This window comes from Gouania willdenowi, chromosome 9 (assembly GCF_900634775.1).
Source record: "Gouania willdenowi chromosome 9, fGouWil2.1, whole genome shotgun sequence".
NCBI lineage: Eukaryota > Metazoa > Chordata > Actinopteri > Blenniiformes > Gobiesocidae > Gouania > Gouania willdenowi.
In genome coordinates this window covers 22,843,373-22,867,981 of record NC_041052.1, presented here as the reverse complement: position 1 = coordinate 22,867,981, position 24,609 = coordinate 22,843,373, and the positions used below count along the sequence as shown (strand labels likewise).

At 39.8% G+C, this 24,609-nt stretch overlaps 1 protein-coding gene across 3 annotated transcripts in view; it reads left to right on the top strand.

The window, feature by feature from the left end:
* Positions 1 to 24,609, top strand: part of LOC114469378 (tetratricopeptide repeat protein 28-like) — a 242,792-nt gene that overhangs the window by 142,817 nt on the left and 75,366 nt on the right. For all 3 annotated transcript variants that reach the window (XM_028456876.1, XM_028456875.1, XM_028456877.1), the window contains 2 exons: positions 4,877 to 5,149; positions 8,736 to 8,866. In XM_028456876.1, the coding sequence (XP_028312677.1) occupies positions 4,877 to 5,149; positions 8,736 to 8,866 (404 nt within the window). The remainder of the gene's footprint in view (positions 1 to 4,876; positions 5,150 to 8,735; positions 8,867 to 24,609) is intronic.

Below are 24,609 nucleotides of genomic sequence, written 5' to 3'. Positions count from 1 at the left end.
GTGAATTCTTTCCTTAGTTTTTCTTACCTTCATCCACTATTCAGTGGTATAACCCTTTGTAATGTAGAAAAAGGTTGTAGGTTCAAAACCCAGTCCTTAAAATATGTAGGTTTATTTAGAAATAACATTTTTCTGCCATTTACATTATTCTCAAGTTTTATTTCTCAAAGGAATAATGGAAGGAGCCTTGAAGTGGTATTGGAAGTAGTATTCAGTAAGTGGTCTTTCAATGATGGTGGTTCCTTTGACTATAATTTAGCTGTAGTTTGTACATCATCCTAAACGCAGACAAAAAAACCCAGGCCATTTTTTCGTAAAGTCACACTGTGTAACTGTTGGCCACTAGGGGCGCTAGACCTGTAACTTTCACGTGAAGTGCCCTTAGTGGCCAGTAGTCGATCAAGTGGAAAAATAGTAGCGAAAGCCTTAGGTTAGCTCCTTGATCATATCAGAGCCGGCGGTCATGTGACTGCCGTAAAGTGAAACGTTTTCCAGGCATTCTCCAGGTCACATGATCTGGCCAAAGATGATACGTTTCCTCCATACTTTCATAATTCAAGAGGGAAGCCCTGCTCAGTGCATTGAGACTGTCAAGCGCTGTATATTGGCCTGAGGAATCATTTAAAATAACTCATATGGGTCAACTCTTTAGGTCAGAAAGTCCACGGTCTAAAGGGCCTATATCATGCTAAATCTACTTTTTTGAGCTTTTAACCTTGTTACAATGAAAATTCCTTATCAAAACACCCCCAAAGTACTATTGGAATAAATTCAATGTGCCTTAGAGAGCACACGGCATTGTGGGTAGGAAGAAGAACCACTCAATGTAAAATGGGAAAACAATAACATAGGGAGGAAGGAAATTGCATGTGGACAGACTTGGAGCAATGAGAAGGTGCAAGCACTGTAAATATATGGCCAGACAATCATTATTTGGAGGGTCTTCTTCTCTTTTGTTATTTTCCGCCATGAGAAGTGCCCTACTCAGATAATGACACCCTGAATCAACAGCTCATGCTACTGCATCAGATTTCTCAGGCAGTTTGGAGTGATTCCAAAAGCATATTGTCATCGCAAACTGAGCCAAATCAAGGTGTTAAAATTATCAACTTGTCTCCCACTCATTTGGACCAAGTCCCAGACTATGCAGGGATTTTAGATTATAACTTTACTGTAAAGTTATACTAAACAAAACCCATTTATTTATGTATGTTTTTAGCTATTCTCACGATTGTCCTCTATTCTTTTAGGGTTTTAGGCAGTGGCTTTGTAATTATTTCCTACTTGCAGTGTCGGTATTAACAATACAAATGGTAAACAAACAATACCAATGGTAAACACTGGTCTGGGTGTAGTACAACAGTATATTGGCACCCATAATCCACATAAAAAATCACGACAGATAGTAATAAAGTCAGCCTTGAGCAACGTAAAACTTAACAAAATTGTTTAGTCACCTTTAACAAAACCTTTAACAATCAATCTTAGTGAGAACATGCAAACTTTACACAGACAAAACAGCGCCAAAGCACGTCAAACCTATAGAGCCAATACTACGAAGCTGGATAAATATATCCGGGATATCTCTCTGTTAGTGGGATTCATCTAACCAAACATTCGCAACCAACACAATAACTTGAGTCAGCGGTTTTCAAGCTGGAATGCATGCAAACTCACAGACTGCAGCATCTGACCAATCACAAACACGGTGAAACTGTGCAGAGCAATTTACGTCACCATGAGGAACATGTATGAAAAATTAAAATCAATAATTCAGGCCAAAAGCAACACTGTTGCTGCAGTAAAAGCAGGAAGGAAAGAATGATGGCAGTAAATTGCAGAAGGGTTAATGCCTACATTTGTGAGATTATGCAAGTCTAAACAGACTACACAAACACTTTTCTATTTTGTATCCGCCACATTTTGGGTGCATTCTGTTTCAGTGATGGTGCATTCATCACTGGTGGTTCTGACACGATATACTCCCTCGACAGGCAACCTCAATAGTATATATATAATATAAATAACCTCACATTCCTCCATGATTAATCGGGAAGGATTAACACAGGTGTTAATTATACTGTACAAGTCTAAAAAAGGATAAAGAAATAAAGAATTGAGAGGAAAGCACAAGTGTAAAGAGTCATTTTTGGAGCCGACTTCTTCACTCGGAGTGGAGTTTCACTGAGAACCGTTTAACTCACGCACGGTGCACTGCGTGCGCGTCGTACAGCGAATACCCTTAAATCTGCTCTTTTCTGAAGGGGCTCTGGCTGCCTGCGCTCGAGGCTGCTAACAAAGCGTGTTTCAGCCTGTCCGCGCACGTCTCCAGGTGTTTGGACACCTTTGAATGACGTGGCGGTAAATGTCGAGGTGTTATGAGGATGGGCGCTCAGTCAGCCCTGCCTCGGCCCAGCAGCGCTATATAAAAGTTTTTTTTTTTTTCTTCTTGTGCCGCCCCCTATAGATTGCCGCCCTGGGTGGCTGCCCATGTTGACCATATCAAAAACCGCCACTGAGTAACATAAGGTGGACATTATTTGTATTTTGTACAACTTAGATAATAATAATGGTTTGGATTTGTATATCGAGACTGAAAGCACGTTACAGAAACCATTATTCATTCACACCAGTGGTAAGCTACAATGTAGCCACAACTGCCCTATGGGCAGACTGACAGAAGCGTGGCTGCCACTTCATCCCTATGGCCCCCATCAACATTCATTCACAATTCATACCCATTCATACAAGGCAGTGTGGGTAAAGTGCCTTGCCCAAGGACACAATGACTTGGATAGAGCGGGATTCGAACCCCCCAACCCTCCGGTTACTGGACGGCCCACTCTACCACTGAGCCACAGATTATGTTACAGGACTGAGGCTCTCAGCGTTGCCAACAGCGTGATTATATGAATGAATGTATGACTGAATTAGTCTCCATCAGCTGACAAATATCGGTCAGTCCATCATATGAATATATCTTTTCCTATATGATGTCATCAAGTAGATGGAAATGATTGAATCCAACCATATGGATCTATTTTTTCTCTCAGCTGTCAGGTCACATCCACGCATCAACTTGTACAGAGTGCAGGTCACTGATACCCCAAGATATTAATCGCTGATATCTTATTCACAACTTAATCTGGTGTTGATCAGGTTAGCCAGTTCAGCATAATGATGATTTACCTCGTTAAGAAGTTAAAGAGTAACTAAACCCCAAAATATTGTAAGTGTGATTGCCTTCTGTAGGTTGAAACATGGCTATTACAATTTAATTTAGCTAATGTCTAAAAACGAGATTCTGTTCCGTCATTGAACCGTCGTGCGTCACAAAGAAGCACAGTTGGCTCCCATGAAATCCACAGGCCACAATCTTTACAACTGCACCACCAAAGAGCCTTAGGGTTTCATAATTTTTGACCAGTCTATTATTTTTAAATGTAGGAAGAAGAGTACTTTATGCTACCAGTACTGCAAAATTGGGGGAAATCATGTTTGCAAATAAGATATACTGTTGTTTTATCTATACCAGTCTGTATGAACCTTTGTGCATGGTAGATAGCTATTATTGCTGCATACGGTACTCATTTCTCATCTGTGTTTAAATCTCAGTAGGGAATAGCTACATTTATTTGTGTGGCTGCGCACGTGTACAAAACAATGCACTGGGAGGTTGTCATAAGCATTTGTTTATGATTGCAACAGGCGTGGTGTCTTTTTAAAAAAAGCATTTTCTCCATGTTTGATCGATGTCCCGGTTCTTGATGTCACTCGGAAGGCGATTACAAGCAATGAATGGTTATAATATGCAGGGACTGTCAACATAAGCACTACGCTCTGCCAAGCTGTGGAACAGAAGTGAGTGGGCTTTTAGGTGGTTTTGTGTGTGTGTGTGTGTGTGTGTGTGTGTGTGTGTGTGCGTGTGTGTGCGTTAAAATTAGCATCTGTATGGCTTTATACTTTCAAAGATTACTGATTTAGTTTAGATGATGAGACTTAAAGCATATTGGGTCTCATGTGTGCTGAGATAAATGAGCTCCTAGACTTCAATGGTACTGTTGTGTCCTTCTGACTCAGTACTTATCTTGATCACCTCTATTGTGTGCCCTTAAGCAAGGCCCGAGCCTCCAAATGTCCACTGCCCTTAAAAATGAGTTCACAGTGAAGAATTTGTTTTTTTATTAAAGGTTGCAAAAAACAACAACGATGAATTAGCAGTAATAAAGAACACCTTTTATACCTCCTCAAGATATATATACAGAGGACACATATTCATCAATATCAAAAAAATAAATCACATTCTGTGGTAATTCTGTCCTGCTACTATTTCATGTCATTCAAGGTTGGTGTCTTCCATAGGGATTTGTAACCTGGAGGGGGTTTAGGATCCCAAATCCCACATGGCCTCCATTGATTTATGTCATTGTGTGTATTTTCCAGCCTCTTCAGGGGTCACCTTTTGTATACCTCTTCTGCTCAGCGTTCCTCTGCTGCTTTTGTGCGTTAAATGTATTTGTTCCTAACTTGTTCTCAAAGCGTTTTTCTCACCTTTGTTAAACTGTGTTGACAGAAAGAAAAGCTGAATTGTAAAGTGCATTTTTGTTAGATTTTCAAGGTCTGTGGACTAGTGGTGCCTTGCTGTTGAAAATTGCACCTCAAATTTTCAGAGAAAGGCTTTACTCTGTCAAGAAACCTGCTGTCCTTATTAAGGCAAACAAAATGCAAGCATTGATGTGGAAAGTAGAGTTGTGATGTATGTAGCACTTTTGTCTGATTTGATAACACTGTTAGCATCAGATCCTGCTGCTGTCTGCAGTCACAGTACTTTTGAGTCTGCTTCTAATCTCGACTCATTCATGTCCTCTATGCACAGATTCCCTGGAGCCCACCTACCAGCAGCTGCAAAAGATGAAGCTGGACAAAAGTCCGTTTGTGGTGGTGTCTGTGATTGGCCAGGAGCTGCTGACAGCGGGCCACCACACAGCCTCTGTTGTGGTGCTGGAAGCTGCTTTGAAGATCGGTACATGCAGCCTCAAGCTACGTGGATCTGTCTTCTCGGCCCTCAGCAGTGCACACTGGTCCCTGGGCAACACAGAGAAGAGCACTGGCTACATGCAACAGGATTTGGAGGTGGCCAAGACTTTAGGTAGGAGACTTACAATCAAAATTACGGTAATACAATTATGTACACTGTTACCGTGTGTGGTAAGTACCGATAATGGGTAAAAACTAGTCTGTTGCTTTCTTTACAGTCCATCATGCACCGCTATTACCAAATTTACGTTACGTTACATTACATAGTTTAACTTTTGAAGGAATCTCGTAAAGAGAAAACATTCACATACTGTACAAAGTTTAAAATGATGCAAATGAAATGAAAAAAACAGGAAAGAGATTCAACTTCAAAGAAAAAACTCGTAAGTCAATGTGACTGGCAAAGTTTGTAACAGCACTTGTTGTGAGTATAGATCACCAAACTGACAGTGGAGCAGCTTCTGAGTTACAGCACACTCTTCATCCGTGGATCTGAGACGGTTGTAGAAAGATCAAAAACATGTGGAAGAAGAGTTTTGCTTTGATGTACTACACTATTTACAATCCATACTTTTTTACTTTGGTTATAGGATGAAATTCAATCAGCATTTACCAAGTTTGTTTCACATAACTTACTGCACTTTGCCTTATTTGGAAATGTGCATTATTTCACATAATATAATTGTTAAATTGTTAACTGTTTTGACACAGAGTGTCTATAGCAGCTTGCTTTGTCCTCACTAACAGAAATATTGTCCAGAGGGGTCAAATATTAGCACATTTTGACGCGTCTGTCAAAGACAAGAAAGGTGGTTGTTTTCAATTCATTTCTGAAATGAAGTGGAGGAATAATCATGCATGCGCAAAGCAGAAGTGACGTAGAGAAGGGACACATCTCCGTGTTTACATTAATGAACCAATGGTGTTGTCACAGAACAGTTTTCTGAAGATTAAGACAATAACAGAGGTAAAGAGGACATAAAACATTGATTGGTAGTTCAATTGACACCCATTAAGATTAAGTTAAAGGTCCTATGTCATGCTATTTTTCACCCATCTCCATGTGTTCTAAGAACCCAAGCAACATAAATTTTGAGGTCTATTTTCCCAAACTCACCTGTTTTGCAGAGTTTTAGCCTCTGAAAAGTCACTTTCTGAGCAGTTCTAAAAACTGGCTGTTTTGGAGCCTACTTATGCATATTCATGAGTAGGCGTGTCTGTAGACGCTGACTGCCTAGCTCTTGCGAGGCAGATCAGTGATCTGTCCACACTCTGTTGTTATTGTTTTCTGCCAAAAAACTGCACATTACAATAAAACACATGGCTATTTAAGCGGCTATTGTGATTGTGATTCCACCTCAGCGCTTCAGGCTCTGTTTTTATCACAGCAGCAGCAGCATCAGCAGAGATCAGCTGCTTCAAACACCTGAGTGTTAAGCTGCTAAGACACTTTTTTCTCCTTCTTATCTTTATTAACTACAGGAGTAGTGCATTTATGGTGATAATCATTTGTTTTTTCCAACCACTGGGATCGCATTGTGTCACAAACATGTCAGATCAAGTCAAAGGCGATATAACGGAAACTAAAAATGAAACGACTCAGCGGATTGAAAATTTGCCTGCGTGGGCGTGATTTGTAGGGGGCGTCACTTGTACTGTACCCACGGCTTCAGTTGGATATACTGGCATTTGGTACTTACTGTACACCGGCAGAAGGCAATTCCGGGAAGGAGTGGTTCAGACTTCAGTGACGTCAATAAAGTCTGAGCGCTCGGTTTTAAGAAGAGGTCAGAGCAGCAGCTCAGAGAGCAGGATGAGTGAATTTCTCAGAGATGAAGGAAGAAAGACCAATACAACTTTGGGGGGTTTTTGATAAGGAATTAACATTTTAACAAGGTTAAAAGCTCAAAAAAGTTGATTTAGCAGGATATAGGCCCTTTAAAGCTGCTGGAGAAGATCACATTATTATCAGATAAAGACAAAGATTACGGCTTTTCATTCTCGTTTCTTCCTGGTATTCCCTGTAATATCACATCACTTCGTGAGACATTACATTTTGGCCGGGTTTGGAACATTCCGCGTAAACCCCAAAATAAACTTTTGCGATATTTTTACAACTCTTAGTCCGTGAAAACACCATAAATGTGTTGGGAAGTCCCTTTAGCAGAGTTTTTGGGGGCATACGCAAAAAAAATCATAGTAAGAATGAAGTAAAAACACTTCCATGCTTCTATTTACAGGACTACACATCCCACAATGCAATGCATAAAACTTTCGAATGTGTAAACATATGGAGTGTTTGAGAAGGTTCGACTGCTCACCTCTTCCTGTTGATGATCCCAGCCTTAGACGTAAATTCTAAAGTAAAACCAGAATTGTCAGGCTCCTCATAACAAGCCATTGGGAAGTGTTTAGAACAGAGGACGTTGCTGTTGGTCGGACCTGAACCAACAAGGTCTCCCCAGTTTTAACGCACAAATCTGTATCTCTCAGTCAGTCAGGAATAAATGTAGACTTCCTGATGCCGTTGAGGTGTTGTTACGCACCAGTAACGCATTTTTTCTTCATTTTTGTACAGAAATCTGATGGAATGTCGAACTTTTTCATGCCTTGTATGCATGTAAACAAACAAAGCGTTCCTTGCTTTCATCACTTCTGCTTTTTGAGCCATCATTTTAAGCAACCATTGGTTGTTGTTTTTCTTAGGATGCCACTGTCATGTGCAGAAATGTCTTTGTTTTGATGTTATTCATGTTAGCAACACCTTTTTTTCATCAAAATACATTTAGAATGCTAAGCAACCGCTTGTTACTAATATCAGTCATACTGTTAGCATTTGCGTTTAGCTTTTATTGTAGTTGTGCTGTATAGCATAGCAACATTGCCCACACTGACACTGTCCAGTCAAGGATGTGCCTCTTCTAACTTGTGTCTGTACGTTTGCAAGCATTTTCATTTTTGGGTATTTAAAAATGGGGGTGAGTATTTAAAAAGTCCAATGGTGAGTGACGTCTTTTTTCCAGGCAGTCACGGCAGCGCCACACGCTAATTGATTGTGTTTTATTTTGTTCATTATTCTCACATTTACTGTTGTTGTTGTGACATAAATGTGTGTGTGTATAAAAAACTGAACAAACTGCCAAATAAAGGCCAATTTCTTCTTTTACAGGACGGGTGGTAACAATACTGTTTGCCTGTCTTTGATTTAACTTGCACACAAAAACAATTGTAGCCATTTGATAGCAGAGAGTAGCACTGCCTGGTTCCACTGTTTCCACCCCTCAGTTTGACACATGACTGCGCAGAGCAGCTGGAGATAAGGAGCTGGAGTTCTCAGGTGAAGCAGAGACTTATGCTTTACTTTGGCCCTGTCTGTGGGGCCTCTCTGTCAGGAAGAAATAATAAGGCTTTTCCCTCTCAACCTCTGGAGCATTGAGATCAACACAACCAGCTGTCAGTAAAGTAGCTCTACTGTTAAGAACTGCTAATGGCTCCTTTCCCTTTTAAAGGAGAAATGGCGTGTCAGTAGATGTGGTTCATCAAATCTCAGTCCTGTAATAGCTCTGGTGTGTTATGATAAAAACATCAGTGATTTAATCTTACAAGATAATCTCACAAGAAGTATAGTACCAGTTATTATCATTCATTGGGTTTTATGTTTAGTGTTCCCTAATCTTTGTGGTATTTCTCATCTTTAGGTGACCAAACAGGGGAATGCCGTGCTCATGGAAACTTAGGCTCGGCATTCTTTTCCAAGGGGAATTACAGAGAAGCATTGACCAACCATCGCAACCAGCTGGTTCTGGCCATGAAGCTAAAGGACAGAGAGGTAAGGCACACATCTGGGCTTAGTTACAGCTGTCTTTAAATAAAAAGAATAATTGAGGTTAAAAAGTTTATTTTTTTTTCTTACTCTTATCATGACGTTTTGGAATAGTGCTGTTGCGAGCTTTATTATGTTTTGTTATGTTTAGAGGGTATGTGAAGGATTATCTAGGACATGGACATCCAGCTGCTTTTTGTCTGTTTAAAATAGTGGGAGTCAAGGTAGGGCACAGAACATACAGAGGGGATGGGGGAGGAAAAACTAAATGAGGCAGGTGAGGGAAAAGCTAGTAGGATAGCCTTAGCATCTGGTACACCTTATTATTCATGCATCTCATTATTACAGGTATTATGAGGCAGTAAATCATGCTCACATATGCTTGTTTTGGAATGTAATTTACGAAGATGGTTTTAGGTAGAAGGAGAAGAAACAAGTGGGAGGGAGAAAAGAAGTTCAAGGGCAGGAAGGGAAATGAACAGAGAGATGTCTTGACTCTCTGGTGCCCTCGTTCGCCTCTCAGTGTTACCCACTTTCCTCTTTGTGGCTGCTTGACCTCTGCAGTCATTGTTGGCGGGTGACAGGTGCTTGTTCCTGCACAATCCCCGTCACACAAGGAGAAGAATAGCCTCTGTTTCCCCTTCATTCCTTATCCTCCCCAACAGACTGGCAGTTCTGCTTGTTTGTGTTGCCTGATATCGGGAGACATTTAAACAGTCCAGTAAAATGTAACACAGGATGAAACTAACTGTGGAAGAATGAGGCCAGAGGTGCCCTTGACAACCCCCACTCCTTCAGTTTGTGGATATGTGTAGAGCAGACGTGTGATTATGAGTCTATGGACACCAGTGCCAAACATTTCTGTCTTCTAATGAGGTTAGTGAGAGAGAGATGGCTCAGAGACACAAGGGACTCGTCCAATGTCAGATTGGAGGCTTTGGATGGTTGGAGTTGTGGCTGGCTGGGACAGCAATTGGCTGAAAATATGTTAACAATTCAATATTCAGATGCAAGAATTTTTTAAAAATGTAGCGCCAATGAATGGCTTCTCATGGCAATGTGAAGTTGAACACATTAGAATAAGTCCTTCCTGCTCTTTAGAGCCTAAAAAGCAGCCTTGCTGTCTCCATGCTTGACACTCAAATGAAATATTGACTAGTTTAGAGTACTTGGGTATTCAAGGGCCTCATGGAGGTCATTGAACAGCAACAATACTTGCATCATATACACAAAATGTCCTGTTTTGCTCTGTACAGCCCTCTCTGCTGAACACTCTCCCCTCTTGTTCATTGGTAGGCCCCCTAATCAGAGTCATATGTGTGTCACACCACCTGGTCTCCCTCAGAACACGCTGGAGCCTGGCGGTTAGCTCATTATGGCCGGACTGGTGTTTTTGTTTCTGATGTGTACTTTTTATCTGGGCTTTCTGAAGCTAAGGTCACTTCCTTTATGCCTGGGGACAGGATGTTGTTTTGGACTGGATATCCACTGTGTGGCCCGTAGTCTGTCGGTGTACAGAAGGCAGTGGTTCCTCTCCAATCCTACATAAAACTTCCTTTTATCTCTCAGTCCCCATTTGTGAAATAAAACAACTGTGATGAAAGCATGTTTCAGTAACAGAGAAGTTCCTGCTGACTTGAATAAAATCATATATATAGACGGCAAAATGCTTGATGTGATAAAAGGAACTGGTGGACCATGTGGCTTTGATATGGCATTTGATCTGGCTTTTGATTCAAAGCTTACGGTTTTGATCATGAGACTAAAAAGCTTGGAAGATGATAACAGACGTTTAAATGAACGCCATAAATTTGATAAACATGCGTGTGTTCTTTGCACGTGTGAGCTTATGGACTTGCTTTCTTGTGTTTGTGGGTTGTACAGTATATTTCTATTGGAACACATAATTGTTGTGCTTGTGCTTGTGTGTGTGTGTGTGAGAGAGAGAGAGAGAGAGAGAGAGAGAGAGAGAGAGAGAGAGAGAGAGAGAGAGAGAGAGAGAGAGAGAGAGAGAGAGAGAGAGAGAGAGAGAGAGAGAGAGAGAGTCTGTGTCTCTGTTTGTGTTTTCTGTAAAAAGCCATTCAACTATTTATAATTTAATTGTGGAGCTAGGTTTCACAAACTGTTTCAAATTTTTGTGTTCAGGATTTAATGGGCGGGTCAGAAGTCATCGTTACGTAACGGAGCCGTCATTAGCATAAACCCGACCCTGCTGCTGAAGCACACCAAACTTCCGCGGCCTCCAGCGGGCACAATTCAGCCCCTAGCCCAAAACAAACCACATATTCAGACTCTGGGGAAAAAAACGCATCCACTGGTGCCACATTTTCCATGAAATGAGTTAATGTGAGGAATGCACATATTGGGACTCGGGTGGAGCAGACCTTTCCGCTGATACCTCGTTTGGCCGGATCCGACCACTTTTGGAAGCACTATCGACGCTGGAGCATATTTCACACTGCTATCTCCCATAGACACAGTACACGGAGGCGGCGCCCTTCCTGCACGTGGGCATGGTTCCAGCGCCTCTAACTGACACGCCCCCAGCATCTCAAAGCAGAGAGAAGTGCTTGTTTTCTCATGATTTTGAGACCTAATTTTGTATACTTATCGATTATTTGGCTCAGTGGTCAGAGTCGGAGAACTTTGCCTCAACAAATTTTAGTAATCGAATTACTCAAATAACTAGAGGAATCGTTTCAGCCCGAATTTCTATTTCGGATTGGGTCACAAACCAGTTCAGAAGAACTGGACAAAAGACAAGAAATTGTCTTAGAAACATATTCAGATAAAAAGGAAAGAAACATATTAAAACCAGATTCAACTAAGCAAGTGTAAAAGTCAGTTGTTTGACTTGGACAAGTACTAAGTGGTTGATGATTGTCAGTGTGCTCCAGAACATTGAAGGTAATGGAGCTGAGGAGAGAGGCATTCCGCCATACAGGTTTTAAAAAGCCTTGAAGATCTATATTCTTTCTTATGACCCTTCCATCTCAGTTATCTTCAGCTGCTTAGTGCACAAACTGGTGTGTGGTTGCATATGGGCCTGTGTGTGTGTCTGTGTTTATGGTCTTACTGTATTGTGTGTCTGTGGGCTTTGAGAATGCCTTCTTATTACGTCTGGCTTAAGTGTAAGTGTGCGAGTGTTTGTTTGTGTGTGTTTAGTTCCATCCATGCATTATAACAGTGACGTGCAGTCAAGGGAGGCAAGTGAGGAAAAGCCTCACCTGCCATTATCAAAAGTAAAAAAAAACAATGATCAAATAAAATAAATGTACATATTTTTCTACTGATTTGTGCAATAAATGTCATTTCTGTTTGATTCCATAACATTTCAATCATTTTTGTGATCAAAATTGCTGAATTTGCAATATTTTCTTTGTGGGAGGCGACATGCTGAGCCTCACCTCAGATTGCGCAATCCCTTAAAAACTGTGTTGAGCGTATGCCTTTTGCTTTCTAACTGTTTGTCACCAATGTAATATTTGTAGACACTTTTATTATACGTCCTCACTTTCCATAAAATAGGTATTGTATTTCACGTGTGTTTATTACATATTTGCTCTTGTCGATTTGACAAAAAACCGCTCTATAAAAAGCATGAGGTGAGGCAGCCAGCACCTCTGCCTCAACTGAAGGGGGCGTGCGTCACGGAGCGTGACGCTAATAACGCTAAGAGTTTATGAAGAGGAAGAAGAAGTAGCCCAAGTTTGTTTTGTTTTTAATTTTTTCCTGTGATTGCAAGAGTAGAGGAGGAAGATTTTACATCCCTGGCAGTAATCTTTATTGAGACAGAGAGACTTTTCAGACTAAAAGAACACAAGGAGGACTTTTACAACAAAGTCACAGAGATTTTTGTCCAAGATAGGTGAATGGACTTTATTTACAAGTGAAGGTAAGACCATGAATACATTTATGGAGTCTGAATTATGGAATTGCAATGGCAAATTAAGAACACATAGCCAAATATGTGTGTGTGTGTGTGTGTGTGTGTGTGTGTGTGTGCGTGCGTGCGTGCGTGCGTGTGTGTGTAATAATGCTGATATGAGATATAAAACACAGCCAGTAATCAATGTGCAACCTGCCAATTGAATGTTGAATTTAAGCTACTCTATAAATGTATTCATATATTTGTAAATGTGAAAAAGTCAGTGCCTCACCGTGAGCAGCCACAAACCTCACCGCACGTCACTGCATTATAATACTAAGATTACATCTGGGAATGTGATGACTTGATTGACATGTACTTAATTTGTCATGAAGAATATAAATCCTATAAAGAGACCACAGGTAAAGTTCATCTTTGGTCTCTAATTAACTTTTTATGTGGGAACTTGAATTTGGCCTTTTCTCTGTTATAATGGTGTAATCCTGTCTTGTTAACCTGGGGATTGCCTCCCAACTGCATTGATCCTCTAATATGGAAGAAGGTATTGGACCCAATAACAACTCTCTTCAATTTATTTATTAAATATAATTTATTAAACTCCTGAAATTATAGCATTATTCACAATTTGCATCATGAACTAATTTGCATGTGTGGTAAGCCAGCTCTTAGCATATGGCGGTAATGGCAGATGCTAAAGGTGCCATCTATCTGAAAGGGGCTGTAAATACTTGGAATGAACACTTTAGCCCATTATGTACAGTATACTTTAATTAGCGATTACTAGCAGGTACTCAATCTGAGAAATGTCTCCGTTATAATTCAACTACATAGCAACAGATATGAGTTATCAATAATAGAAAGCAATGTATTTTCTAAGTGTCAAATTCCTTTTCTACTGACATATTAGTTGGATTCTGCTCCTTGGGGCACACTCGTAAGGAAAAACTTTTCTGACGTCTTTGTGTCTAATGGACAGGTGTGTGGAAATAGCACAGATCTTTCCTAGGGCACCTAAATGGTTGCGACTGGCACTATGCCTGGTACTAAATTAAGTACCAGGCACAGTATTTAAGTTAAGTAACTGTCATACCTGGTAATTTGATTTAACTCAAGAGCTACAAGACACATTTTGACTAAATCAAAAAACTCTATGGTTTAAGTCAGGCTCTATGTGTTTTGCTCTTACCAGTACCCCTCTTGGATGGACTCTGACTCTAGTAAATCATTAGGAATCAGACCAAGTTGCAGCCTAAAGATGAAGAATAGGAATGAAGGGAAAACAAAACTGTAAAAAAAAAAACCCTGAGCTATGAAAAGGCTGGAAGAATGAGTGCTCTGTCATCCACCACTGGAGCTGGGAGCTACAGTCCAAACCAATGAGGTCATTGGCTAGCATGAAGTTGGTGTTTTTCTTCAATTCGCTGACATATAGAAATAACTTCAGCATATTTTTAGCTGTCATGCATACTGCACTCATTACTTTTTCTGCTACCCACATTTGTCTTTTCAAACTTTTACTTTCGTCCCATTTTCCACACCTGGCTCTATTCAGCATTCATATTTAACAAAGGACTCCATAGTCAGTGTAAAAAAAAAGTTGTTGAACTCAGTTATTTCTCTCTATATGCTCTTTACTTGATGTCTCTATTTGCAAAATTTTCATATCAAATAGTAGGTTTAACTAGAGTGAGGTAACCCCTAATTTGGAGTGCAAGTCTTTTGGAGAAACTGTGGCAGGCTGGCAGGGGAGTGCTCTGTAATTATGTCTGTGATGTTAAAAACATTCTCTACTTCTGACTCCCCCCAACCCTGAGCTGAAATGAAAATCCCAATCAGAAGAGAGCAAAAAAAAAAGATCCACGTATGTGCATGTTTTTTGGTGTTTGCATTGGTGCTGCCTTCTACCACTATTTCTAGCACTGGCTTTGTTTATATTGGCTTTCTCTTCCCTCCACTCCATCTGCTGCTAGGAATCTGCTCAAACCTTTCCCCTCTGTAAATCAGTCTGAAAAGCAACCTCTCTTTTTTATTAGAGATGTTTAGCTTGCCTCATTTTTTAATTTGATAGATCCTGAGCTTATGCAAGGACTTGGGCTATGAGATGTGCCTCTAAATAAGGGGGAAGAGAACTAAGGGTGGGTGTTCTTTTAATTGTTTGGGATTGTCTGTGTTTTGTCAGAACACTACCAAAGGAGGGGCATCATTAAGGAGTCATTAGTCTGTGGACACATGTCCCTTTCCACTGCCTTTTTTTTGGGACCCATGCTAGTGGACGATGGAAGCGGAGAACTTGGCACTCTTTTCTCTTATTTGGCTCCCACTATTTAGCTAATTAGGAGGTAGTATTTGGGAATGATTAGAGGGTCTAATTTGGCTGAGATGCTGGGTGATGGCAGAATGGGATCTGTGGGATCTGTGTTTGACTAAATAAGAGACACCTTTCTCTGCACACTTCATAAGTCAAGGTAGATTGAGAGTGCAGAGGACTGTTGACGTTACTTTACAAGTTTAGCCATCATTACTGGTATCACTGCATAAAAAAACACCTGAATTCTCTCCTTCTCTCCTTCTGTTATGCTATACATAGGCACAGAGCCAGCCTTAGTGGTAACAGCATGTCTAGCCCTCTGTGCCTTAACGACACACGGGCTCTCCTCGGCTCACTGGTTCAGAACTGCTTTACAGCAGCTCGCTTAGCCATGAATCATGAGAGATGGACGGCCGGCATCAAGCAATGGGCCATGACTAGACCTAGAGAATAAGGTGTGTGTGTGTGTGTGTGTGTGTGTGCACGCGCTACCACGTTTGTGTTACTATTTGTACTGAGCTTTAATGGAAGAACACGTCTGTGTTTATCTATCTCAATGTTATGTATATGTGTCTGTCCTGCCCATGGTAAAATCAAATTTACATTTGTTGTCCACAGCTCCACATGTGCATTACTACTTGTAGGCCTTCGTGAGAATGAAAAGATGCCCAAACATACACAACATTTATCCCCTACCCACTCTAATTTTTTTTACAAGACAAGAATGCAGTCTGTCAGTCAGTCTGCAATGAACATCATTCAGTGCAATCCAGTGGTTGCTCACTGTAGCTGTTCCCACTCAAAGTTCTTGAAGCCAAAATAAAATCTTGCAAATTTGACATCATTTGGAACCAGTGTGCGCAGTAGGGTCCGGCGGGAGGAGCCCTGGTAACAGGCCCTGCCCATTTAGCGTACTGTTCTGATCACTTACGCAGCCCAGCTACGCCAAGAAGATAAGTATCTTTCCCGCTGGAAATTCTACCAACGTCTTGTTCAGATCATAGAGGTTAATAAAAAACCACTATGTATTTCATCTCAAATATCTAGTTAAACGGCGTCTCGGCTTTCCTTCACGACGTAGCTGCTTTTCTCAAAGAGAGCTATGCAAGATCTGCGGCTGTCAATCATCGTCATATATGACGTAAAATCCAGTTTTTCAACCTCAAATAACTTAATTAATACAAACTTAACAGAAAAATGAGCACTTGAACACAATGTAGGGTGATAATAACTAATGATCACAGCAGAGTTTAGGTTTGGAATAAAATCTATGTGACGAGTATTTACTTTACAGTTTGAGCCACATCCTATCCGTTATCATTGAGGAGGCGGGGTTTATGACCTATACTGCAGCCAGTTAGTCAAGGTGAGCTCTAAAATTAAATGCTTCACTCCACCTGGGAGCTTGTCCCCTCCATTCTTTTTACAGTCTGTGGTGCAAACTAAATGCCTGAGGAAGGGAGTTAACCTTAAAAATGTAATCAAAATTAAACTGAAAACATAACACAGATGAATGAAAAAACTTAGAAATGTAGATTGTGAGACATCAGATCAATCCAGTGTAAATGTATCTGAGCATTGATCTGATGACTGACCACCAGTTGGTTTATTATGTCTCACTGAGACCCTGCTTGAAAAATCCTGCTTGAAAAATGAGGAGTATGTAACCCCTAATAAGGCTACCCCTCCCAGTCATCAGAGCTATCATATCCCTAGTGAGACTAGTAGGGGAGTAGGATTGGCAGCAGTTTTTCCACTCTAATCTGTCAGTCATTCCTAAAACCAAACATAGGCACAGCTCATTTGAAAGCCTCACTCTGAGCCTCCGTAATTCCAAAAATGAACCACAAAAACCCATTCTGTTAGTTGTAGTAAACCATCCTCCTGCCCTATATTCTGAGTTTCTCTCTGATTTAGTGCTGAGCACTGATGTAGTTATCCTAATGGGTGACTTTAACATTTATGTTGATGACAAATACTGGATTTAATTGACTATTAGTTTTAATTTGCTTCACACATATTTTTATAAGCAAAATAATGTTTTTTATCATATTCTAGCCCTATTGTAATGTAAGGGTGTAAGAAAAAATCATTTGGGGATATATCGCAGTATTTCACCATGCGATTATTGTATCGACCCGAGGAACGTCCAAATCGATTTTTTAAATCATGTTTAAGGAAAAAACTATGTAATTGCGCTAACATATGCAACGCACGTAAATGCCCAGTTACTAGGTGTCAGTGAACAACATCAGACCTTGTTAAACTACCTCACTCCTCAATGCATTTTAGCTTAATTCATAGATCTTTATTTTCATAAAACATACTGGGCACTTTTATAGACGCATGTGGTTACATTTTTAAATAATTTAAGTACTTAACAAAATCACAATCTGTTACACTTTTTAGAAAAATGTAATATGACAGTTTAATAAACATACCACTTTTTTTTGATATTAGTACTTGAATTACAGTTAGTTGCCATTTACTTAATTTTTTTTTTTTTACATAAATTGGATTTCAAACCATTTTGTACTTGTAAAGGTGAAATTTGTAACGATTGACATTGTGATTTATCGCGATACACAGTATATCGTAACGTGACATGCAAATCGAGAATTGTATCGTATCATCAGATTCATGGCAACGCACACTCCCATTGTAATGTATGGTGAAAAACCTGTAGTTATTGATTATCTGACAATTTATCAACATAATCCTATATTCTGTCTGATTACTTTTTATTATTTTCTGGATTGAAGACGTCAGTCTGTGCTGTTCCTGACGGAACCGTGTGATAATTCAATAGAGAGCAGCTATCAAAATCTTACTACAGCAGAAATTGATTGTTGTTAATAATGCAATAGTGTCACTGCACACACACACACACGCACACGCACGCACACACACACACACACACACACACAAAGTACATAAAAAAAGTGGCTTGGTATAATTCTGAAATAAAACTGAAAAGGATGTGACTGATCAAAATGTATGTAGCGTGGAGAGAGAGTTTATTAGTCAATAAAAAAAGCCATTTGTAAATCCAGAACTTCTTCTTATTCATTATTGATACAGGTAAACAAGTTGTTTTCATGTAGTACTGTAACCAGGCTTAACAAAAGGTCACAGCTAGAGCCATTTTTTTTTTAAGCAAGTAGAAATAAATCCAACATGCAGCACTGAATTAAGATTCTCTATCATAGAGATGCCCCACAATGCACCTGATGCAGCATATTGAGCTCTTGGCGTGAATGAACTGCAGATTTGTAACCTTGTTTGTGTGTTCGTGTGCACATATGCAAACGTGTGTATCTTTAATGAACATTTGCAGCAATGCAGCTCAGTGTCGCCCCCAGCGGAACACTGACGTCTGTCAGAGAGATGAATTACTGCTGTTATATCGACTACTGCTCTGCCGCTCCCTCCCTCCTCTCGGCTTTTCGTTTCCTGCACCTCTTTCTTCTCTCCTTCTGTTTTCCTTTTCCTTTTTATTGAATTATTTTTTTCTTCCCTTTCTTATTTGTTCTCCGTTTTATAGAGCTGCTGACCATGTCAGTAGATTTGGTGTGAGTAGAATTCACCTAGACTGGATGTAGCTGACTGGTAGAGGATTAATTGCTATCATGGACCTGGTTTTTTATATTGACTCTACAAATCTAAATGTTGTACGGGCGCCTTGATTTACTGATTAAAGCATCAATACACATGCATTACCAGCCCTGCTTGGTAATACTACCCTAACAAGACTTTATTCTAAACACAACAGAGGAAACTGGTCGGAGTTGAGAATCTAAGTTATTTGTCCTGAATATTACACCTTGTCTGCGTAGCTTCTTCAATCAATTGCAATACACATGAACAGATTAGATTACAAATAGGTAGTGACGTGGTCAGACGGGGCTTTTTCACTCTCTGGTACGCTGCTGCAGTGCACTTTATGATTATAGATGGCAGTCAACAGAAACATAGACGCCACTCATCACTGCAATGCTGTTTGGGGCTTTGACTGCATCATGGGATACAAAGTCTGTCGTATATGCTTTAATCATGAGGAAGATCAAATATCCAATAATTAATTTTGGCAGCAGGGTTTAAAGTCATTTTTTAGAGTAATGAAAAAAAAATATACAGCTCACCTTCTCTGGGTGAAAAAACAAATTGCAATAACAGATGGACCTCGATTAAAGATGCCAAGCAGCAGAATTTTACTTTAAATGACTCTGATTGAAATGAATAGCATTTGAGTCCAGCCAACAGCAACAGCAGCTCATCCACTCCTCAGTGCTTAGCGTAGTCCCACTGTGGTGCTCATTTTCCAGTGCGTTTGCAAGTGGTCATGAGAGGCAAGATAATATGTTGGCTTATAGTCTGCATGATTAATTCATTATCTGATCACACCAGCCTAATCCTTACTACAGAGTCGGTGAGCCATTCTCATGTAAACTCTGATTAAGTCTGTTGTGGTAATTTCAGTGTTACACATTGTATTAGTCCCAACTAAGTTCACACATCCTAGTTAAATCTGGCACTCTATCCTCCTCTTCCTCCTTCCCTCTAGCCATAGTCCAGGCCAGCACTTATACAGGCTGGCCAGAGTCAGCCCTATAAAGCTCTGCAACTGCATCCCCTTCTTCAGCTCAATCGATAGTGGAGCTGTCAGCAAGACAAATGGAGGCTTTAGGAAGTCCATTTTAATGAAGGAGAAGAGGCAAAGGAAAGAGAGGTACTTGGAAAAAGGTGGGGGGGGGTGAAAGGAAAGGTCCAGTTGTTATTTAGGAGAGGTGTGTGTAGCAGAGCAGAGATATGTGGATGTGTTTATTGGAGGTGTGTGTAAAATTATGTGAGCACTGTGTAATACTTTCTACAGTCAAGAATAGGTGAACCAGATTGATGTAGTCACACTAATTCCTATTTCATTCTCTGCAGTGTGAACAAGCTCCTGGCTATGGTACGTACTAGTACAGAACAGCCTCTCATTTCATTCATTTGTTTATTTAACAGGGATATTGTACAATTGTCAATTGCACCAGAGTTAGCAAATAGCTAATTTACATCTGCAGAAAAGACGAGGTAGAGATACAAGGTAAAAAAACAGGAAAATTCATTGTGACAATTGATAGACAGAATAAAATACAATTACAATAGCATGATGAAGTTATGTGTTTATAAATAAAAAATATGGTTGAAGTAACATGATAATATATATGTAAACTGTGCAAAACAGTGATTGGAAACATTAACATTTAACACAGTTCAAAACTATATGTAGCAGCATCATTATAGACCTATCCCTGAGTAAAATTGAGGTAGTTAGTTGTGGTTACAATGTTTTGACGATTTTAACCAAAGTTTAAAACATTTTTTAAACAATACAACATTGTTGGTTCCTCTGATATCAGCAGGAAGGGATTTCCACTTCCCCATCACTTTTACAGAAAAAGCAGATTTACCAATAGCCGTTTTCATAAACTTTGGCACCCAGTCTCCCCTTGTGGATGCTCTGGTTCTGACCCGCACAGGTGAGTTCAGGCACACTCTGAGATGAGTTGGTGCAAGCTCATGACTAGTCTTATACATCAGGCATACTTCTGAGTAGAATATGTAGTTTTCGAGGTTAAGAAAACAGAAACCTGTATTTGTGTGGCCAGCACAACAACAGCACATCAGGTCTTTTAGCTCATTAATCATGTCAGCAGACTAAACATGTCCTTAATGTCTTAGCCAGTTGTTTTCAGTCTGCTTAATAAGCTTTTTCTCGTGAATATTAAGAAAAGGCTTAATGCTAATTTGTAAGGCGTTTAGATCAAAGGTTAGTCACAGACGGTGCTTTGAACCAGTGACACAGGTACAATATTGTAATTTATTTCTCCAAAGGTTTCAATTAAGTTTTGATTTAAATGTGACCAATAACCCTTCAATACTACAAACAACAATTGCCCTCTTGAAAGTGTTCTTGCCACTTACCTGCATCTTGTCCCGAGAACAGAATGTATTGTAAAGCAATTCATACTCCCTCCCTGTTTAGCTTTCCTATGAGTTGCTATGTGAGAAGATAAAAACAATAGCCACATTAGATTATTTAGCTGTTTAGCCAAGTTAAACTTAGCTTTTTCTCATGGAAAAGGTGAAATTCAAATGACTTTTGAATTTGTGTTTTGGGTGAAGGGGGGGTGGGGCTAGGGGGAATGGGGATGGTTTCAAGGACATAAGAAGTGGTAGTAAAAAAAAAAAAAAGAAGTGGGAGTGATATGTCCCTCATAAAGGAAATAGGTGCATTTGTCCGACCCATAATAAATGGAGGAAAAAAAATGTGTTTTTCGAGAGTCATTTCACTTCCGGGCTTTTATTCTGAAATTGCAACAAAAATGGTAGCATTTGTCACTTCCTCAACTTGGAGCAACTCATCGAGTCTCTGATAAAATGCATTTTTTGATGAGGTAAACAAGTGTCTCATACATTCAAGAATTGTAACCACCTTTAACAAGGGGAAAGTTAAGTCAACCATATAGTGACCATACACCTGGTTTTACTCGGACATGACCACTTTTCACATCCTTGTATCACCAGTGACACATTTGGGCAAGCACACTTTTCCCTATCGTAAAAAAATGTAACTGATTCTGAAAGCTAAGATGTTGCTCTTCACCACCAATGTGAGCCATTACGGAAATGTTACCTACACGTGTGATTCCACATGGTAATTGCTGAGCACCCACGTGTAGCAGGCAGCCTACACATTTGCTAATGACCACTACGCTACCTATCAACGCATTGCATTGGAATGTCTGATAAACCGCCAGTTTGGGACAGTGTCCATTTACACCTTTATAAATCCTAGTGGTCATTTTGTTTGCACTGTACACCTGCTTGTTTGCTACTGTAGGCCTAACTGTAAATTTTCCCTTCGTGGGATAAATGAAGGATTATCTTATTTTAAATAACAATTTTAATGGGATAAATAGGTTTATGGTCATCTCAAAAATGATAAAATATGCTAAGTAACATATTGCCATCTGCACTTTTAAAGTTAATCGATGGTAAAAAATGACCACTCTTATCAACCTGGATATAGTATATATATTAATATATTGTGGGTCTGTCGGGACTGGGCGAACCATCTCCTCCTCTCTACATTTCTGTAGCTCCGGGCGTTTTTCCACATGTTTTGTCATATGCTTGTATATACGTTTGCAGTGTTACCGCAGTTATCTTACGGTCTTTTACATAACTTACATTTGAGCAGCAGCACTCAGACACAGACAGACAGGTCGCCTCTTTGTTGAAACTGCAGCACTCAGTGTACGGGAGAGAAAACAAAACTAAAGGATCAATCTTTTTACATTAATATCATGGGCAAAAACAGAAATTCGTGCCCCCAACGGTAGCCAAGAGTGTTGGACATGGAGCCGAGGGCTTTTTTTATTTGAAGGAACGCAAACTTGTTTCAAAAGTCTCCAATATTCAAAATGAAATCACTCTCATATATATATATATATATATATATATATATATATATATATATATATCCTACATTATACATTATGATACATTATATCTGCACAGCAACACACTGCAGTCCAACAGCACCATGGAGACGGTCCAGGAATTGGGAGATGAAATGTTGCAGCATCTTTCCAAGCAGTGATGGTTTTTCCAGAGCTACACAGAATGTGTAAAAAATAGTACAGCTAATAAATAGCACATAGCCCTGTTGCACTACGTCACCAATACTTTACAGATTGGACATGGTTTCATTGTGTGTCCCCAATGTTAGCCTATCATACGCCCTTGTATGGTTCCCATATATTTTGGGAACAAAAAGTCTCATCTGGGGCAGGTATCTGTGCCGCTTTGCATTTGATGTTCCTAATTTATGGAGCTGCAGCTCTACCTGGGCTGTTGGAGAAAACATTTTTGCAAAGTGAGGAAACTTTCTTTTGCAAGAATCTCTGAAATCATGCCAAAGACGAGGATCACAGCCCCTCAGTTGTGGCCTTCTTACAAATTATATGCACTGAGATTCTCTCTCATTTCCTGACTTTGTCTGTGTTTTACAACATCCTTGTCCTTGTCCCTGCACTGTATCCAGTCTGTCCCTAGTCTAAGTTGAACGGGGCCCCTGGTATGAGTGAGGAGGTGGAATGTGTCTGTGTAGAGAGCCCTCAGAGAAAGCAATAAAATAGAGAGAAGATACGAGGCCCAGAGTGAGTGAAATGAAAGTACTCCATCTTAGGTGGAGATGGAGGCCTTGGGGTTTTGCTTATACTTGACCTTGGAGCACAATTACACACTGTGAACTCTAGCTAACAGGCAAAGACAGGCCTTGCCTGGCTACACATCAACTTCTGAAAAAAACAAAACCTTATAATGTATTCTCCTAAACATAGCAGGAAATGTATTGTAATAAAAGCTGTGCAATATTCATTGGGCACTGAATTAAATCCTGTTATTTGGTTGGTTGGTTGATTTAATTGTAGACTTGTTCAGTTTTGCTCATGCTGCCAGAAAACTTGAATGAAAGTTACTGGCTTTTTGCCAGACCATTTTTCCTCTGTGCACAAGTTGCCCTCTTAATAATTTATAAACCTATAGGGGAAGTGAAACACTCCAAAAAGTGCACTTAAATAAGTCCATTGGAGTCTTTGTTAAACATTATGTGCATTGTAAGTATATGTTGGCTTAAAGGTCCTATATCATGCAAATCGACTTTTTTGAGCTTTTAACCCTACAATGTTAATTCCTTATCAGAAACACCCCCAAAGTATTATTGGGCTTTCTTCCTGCATCTCTGAGAAATCCTCAATAATCCTGCTCTCTGAGCTGCTTCTCTGCCTTCTTCTGAAACACGAGCGGTTCAAATGCTAGTGACGTCACTAGCATTATGAACCGTCCCCTCTGCTGGTGCCGCGCCTCCATAGTGAACACAACATCGTATCGCCTTTGACTTGATCTGACGTGTTTGTGAACCAATGCGACGCAACGTTTGAGGTGATAAACTTATTATCACCTTAAATGCACTATTGCTGTATTGAATAAAGACTAGTACAGTGCCCGTCGGAAGTATGTATTCATGTGGGAGCATAAGGGGTATATTTGCGGGTGCAATTTTCCTGGTTTAATTCTATGGGACATATGCATGACTTCATCATCACTTTTATATTTTTTTGCATGGTGTATTTTTCTGTAACGTATGTTTTTTGGAGTCGTGTGTTTGTGCATCTTTCTGTTGTCTTTTTGTGCATAAATATTTGCTGTTTTTTTATTTAAATTTTTGTTTTTATGTATGTTTTTTTTGGAGTCATGTGTATTTTTGTATAATTATTGTTTTTGTTGCTATTGTAGTGTGATTCAGGAGTAATTTTGTGTGTTTTTCTGTAAATATATTTTTTTTTGAAGTCGAGTACAGTGCCCGTCGGAAGTATGTATTCATATAGTGTGAGCTTAAGAAGAGTTGTCAATTATGGGCATAATAATAACATACTCTGTAGCATAATAAAGTTGTATATTTGCAGGTGCAAAGTAAAATAGTGTGTGCAATTTCCCTGG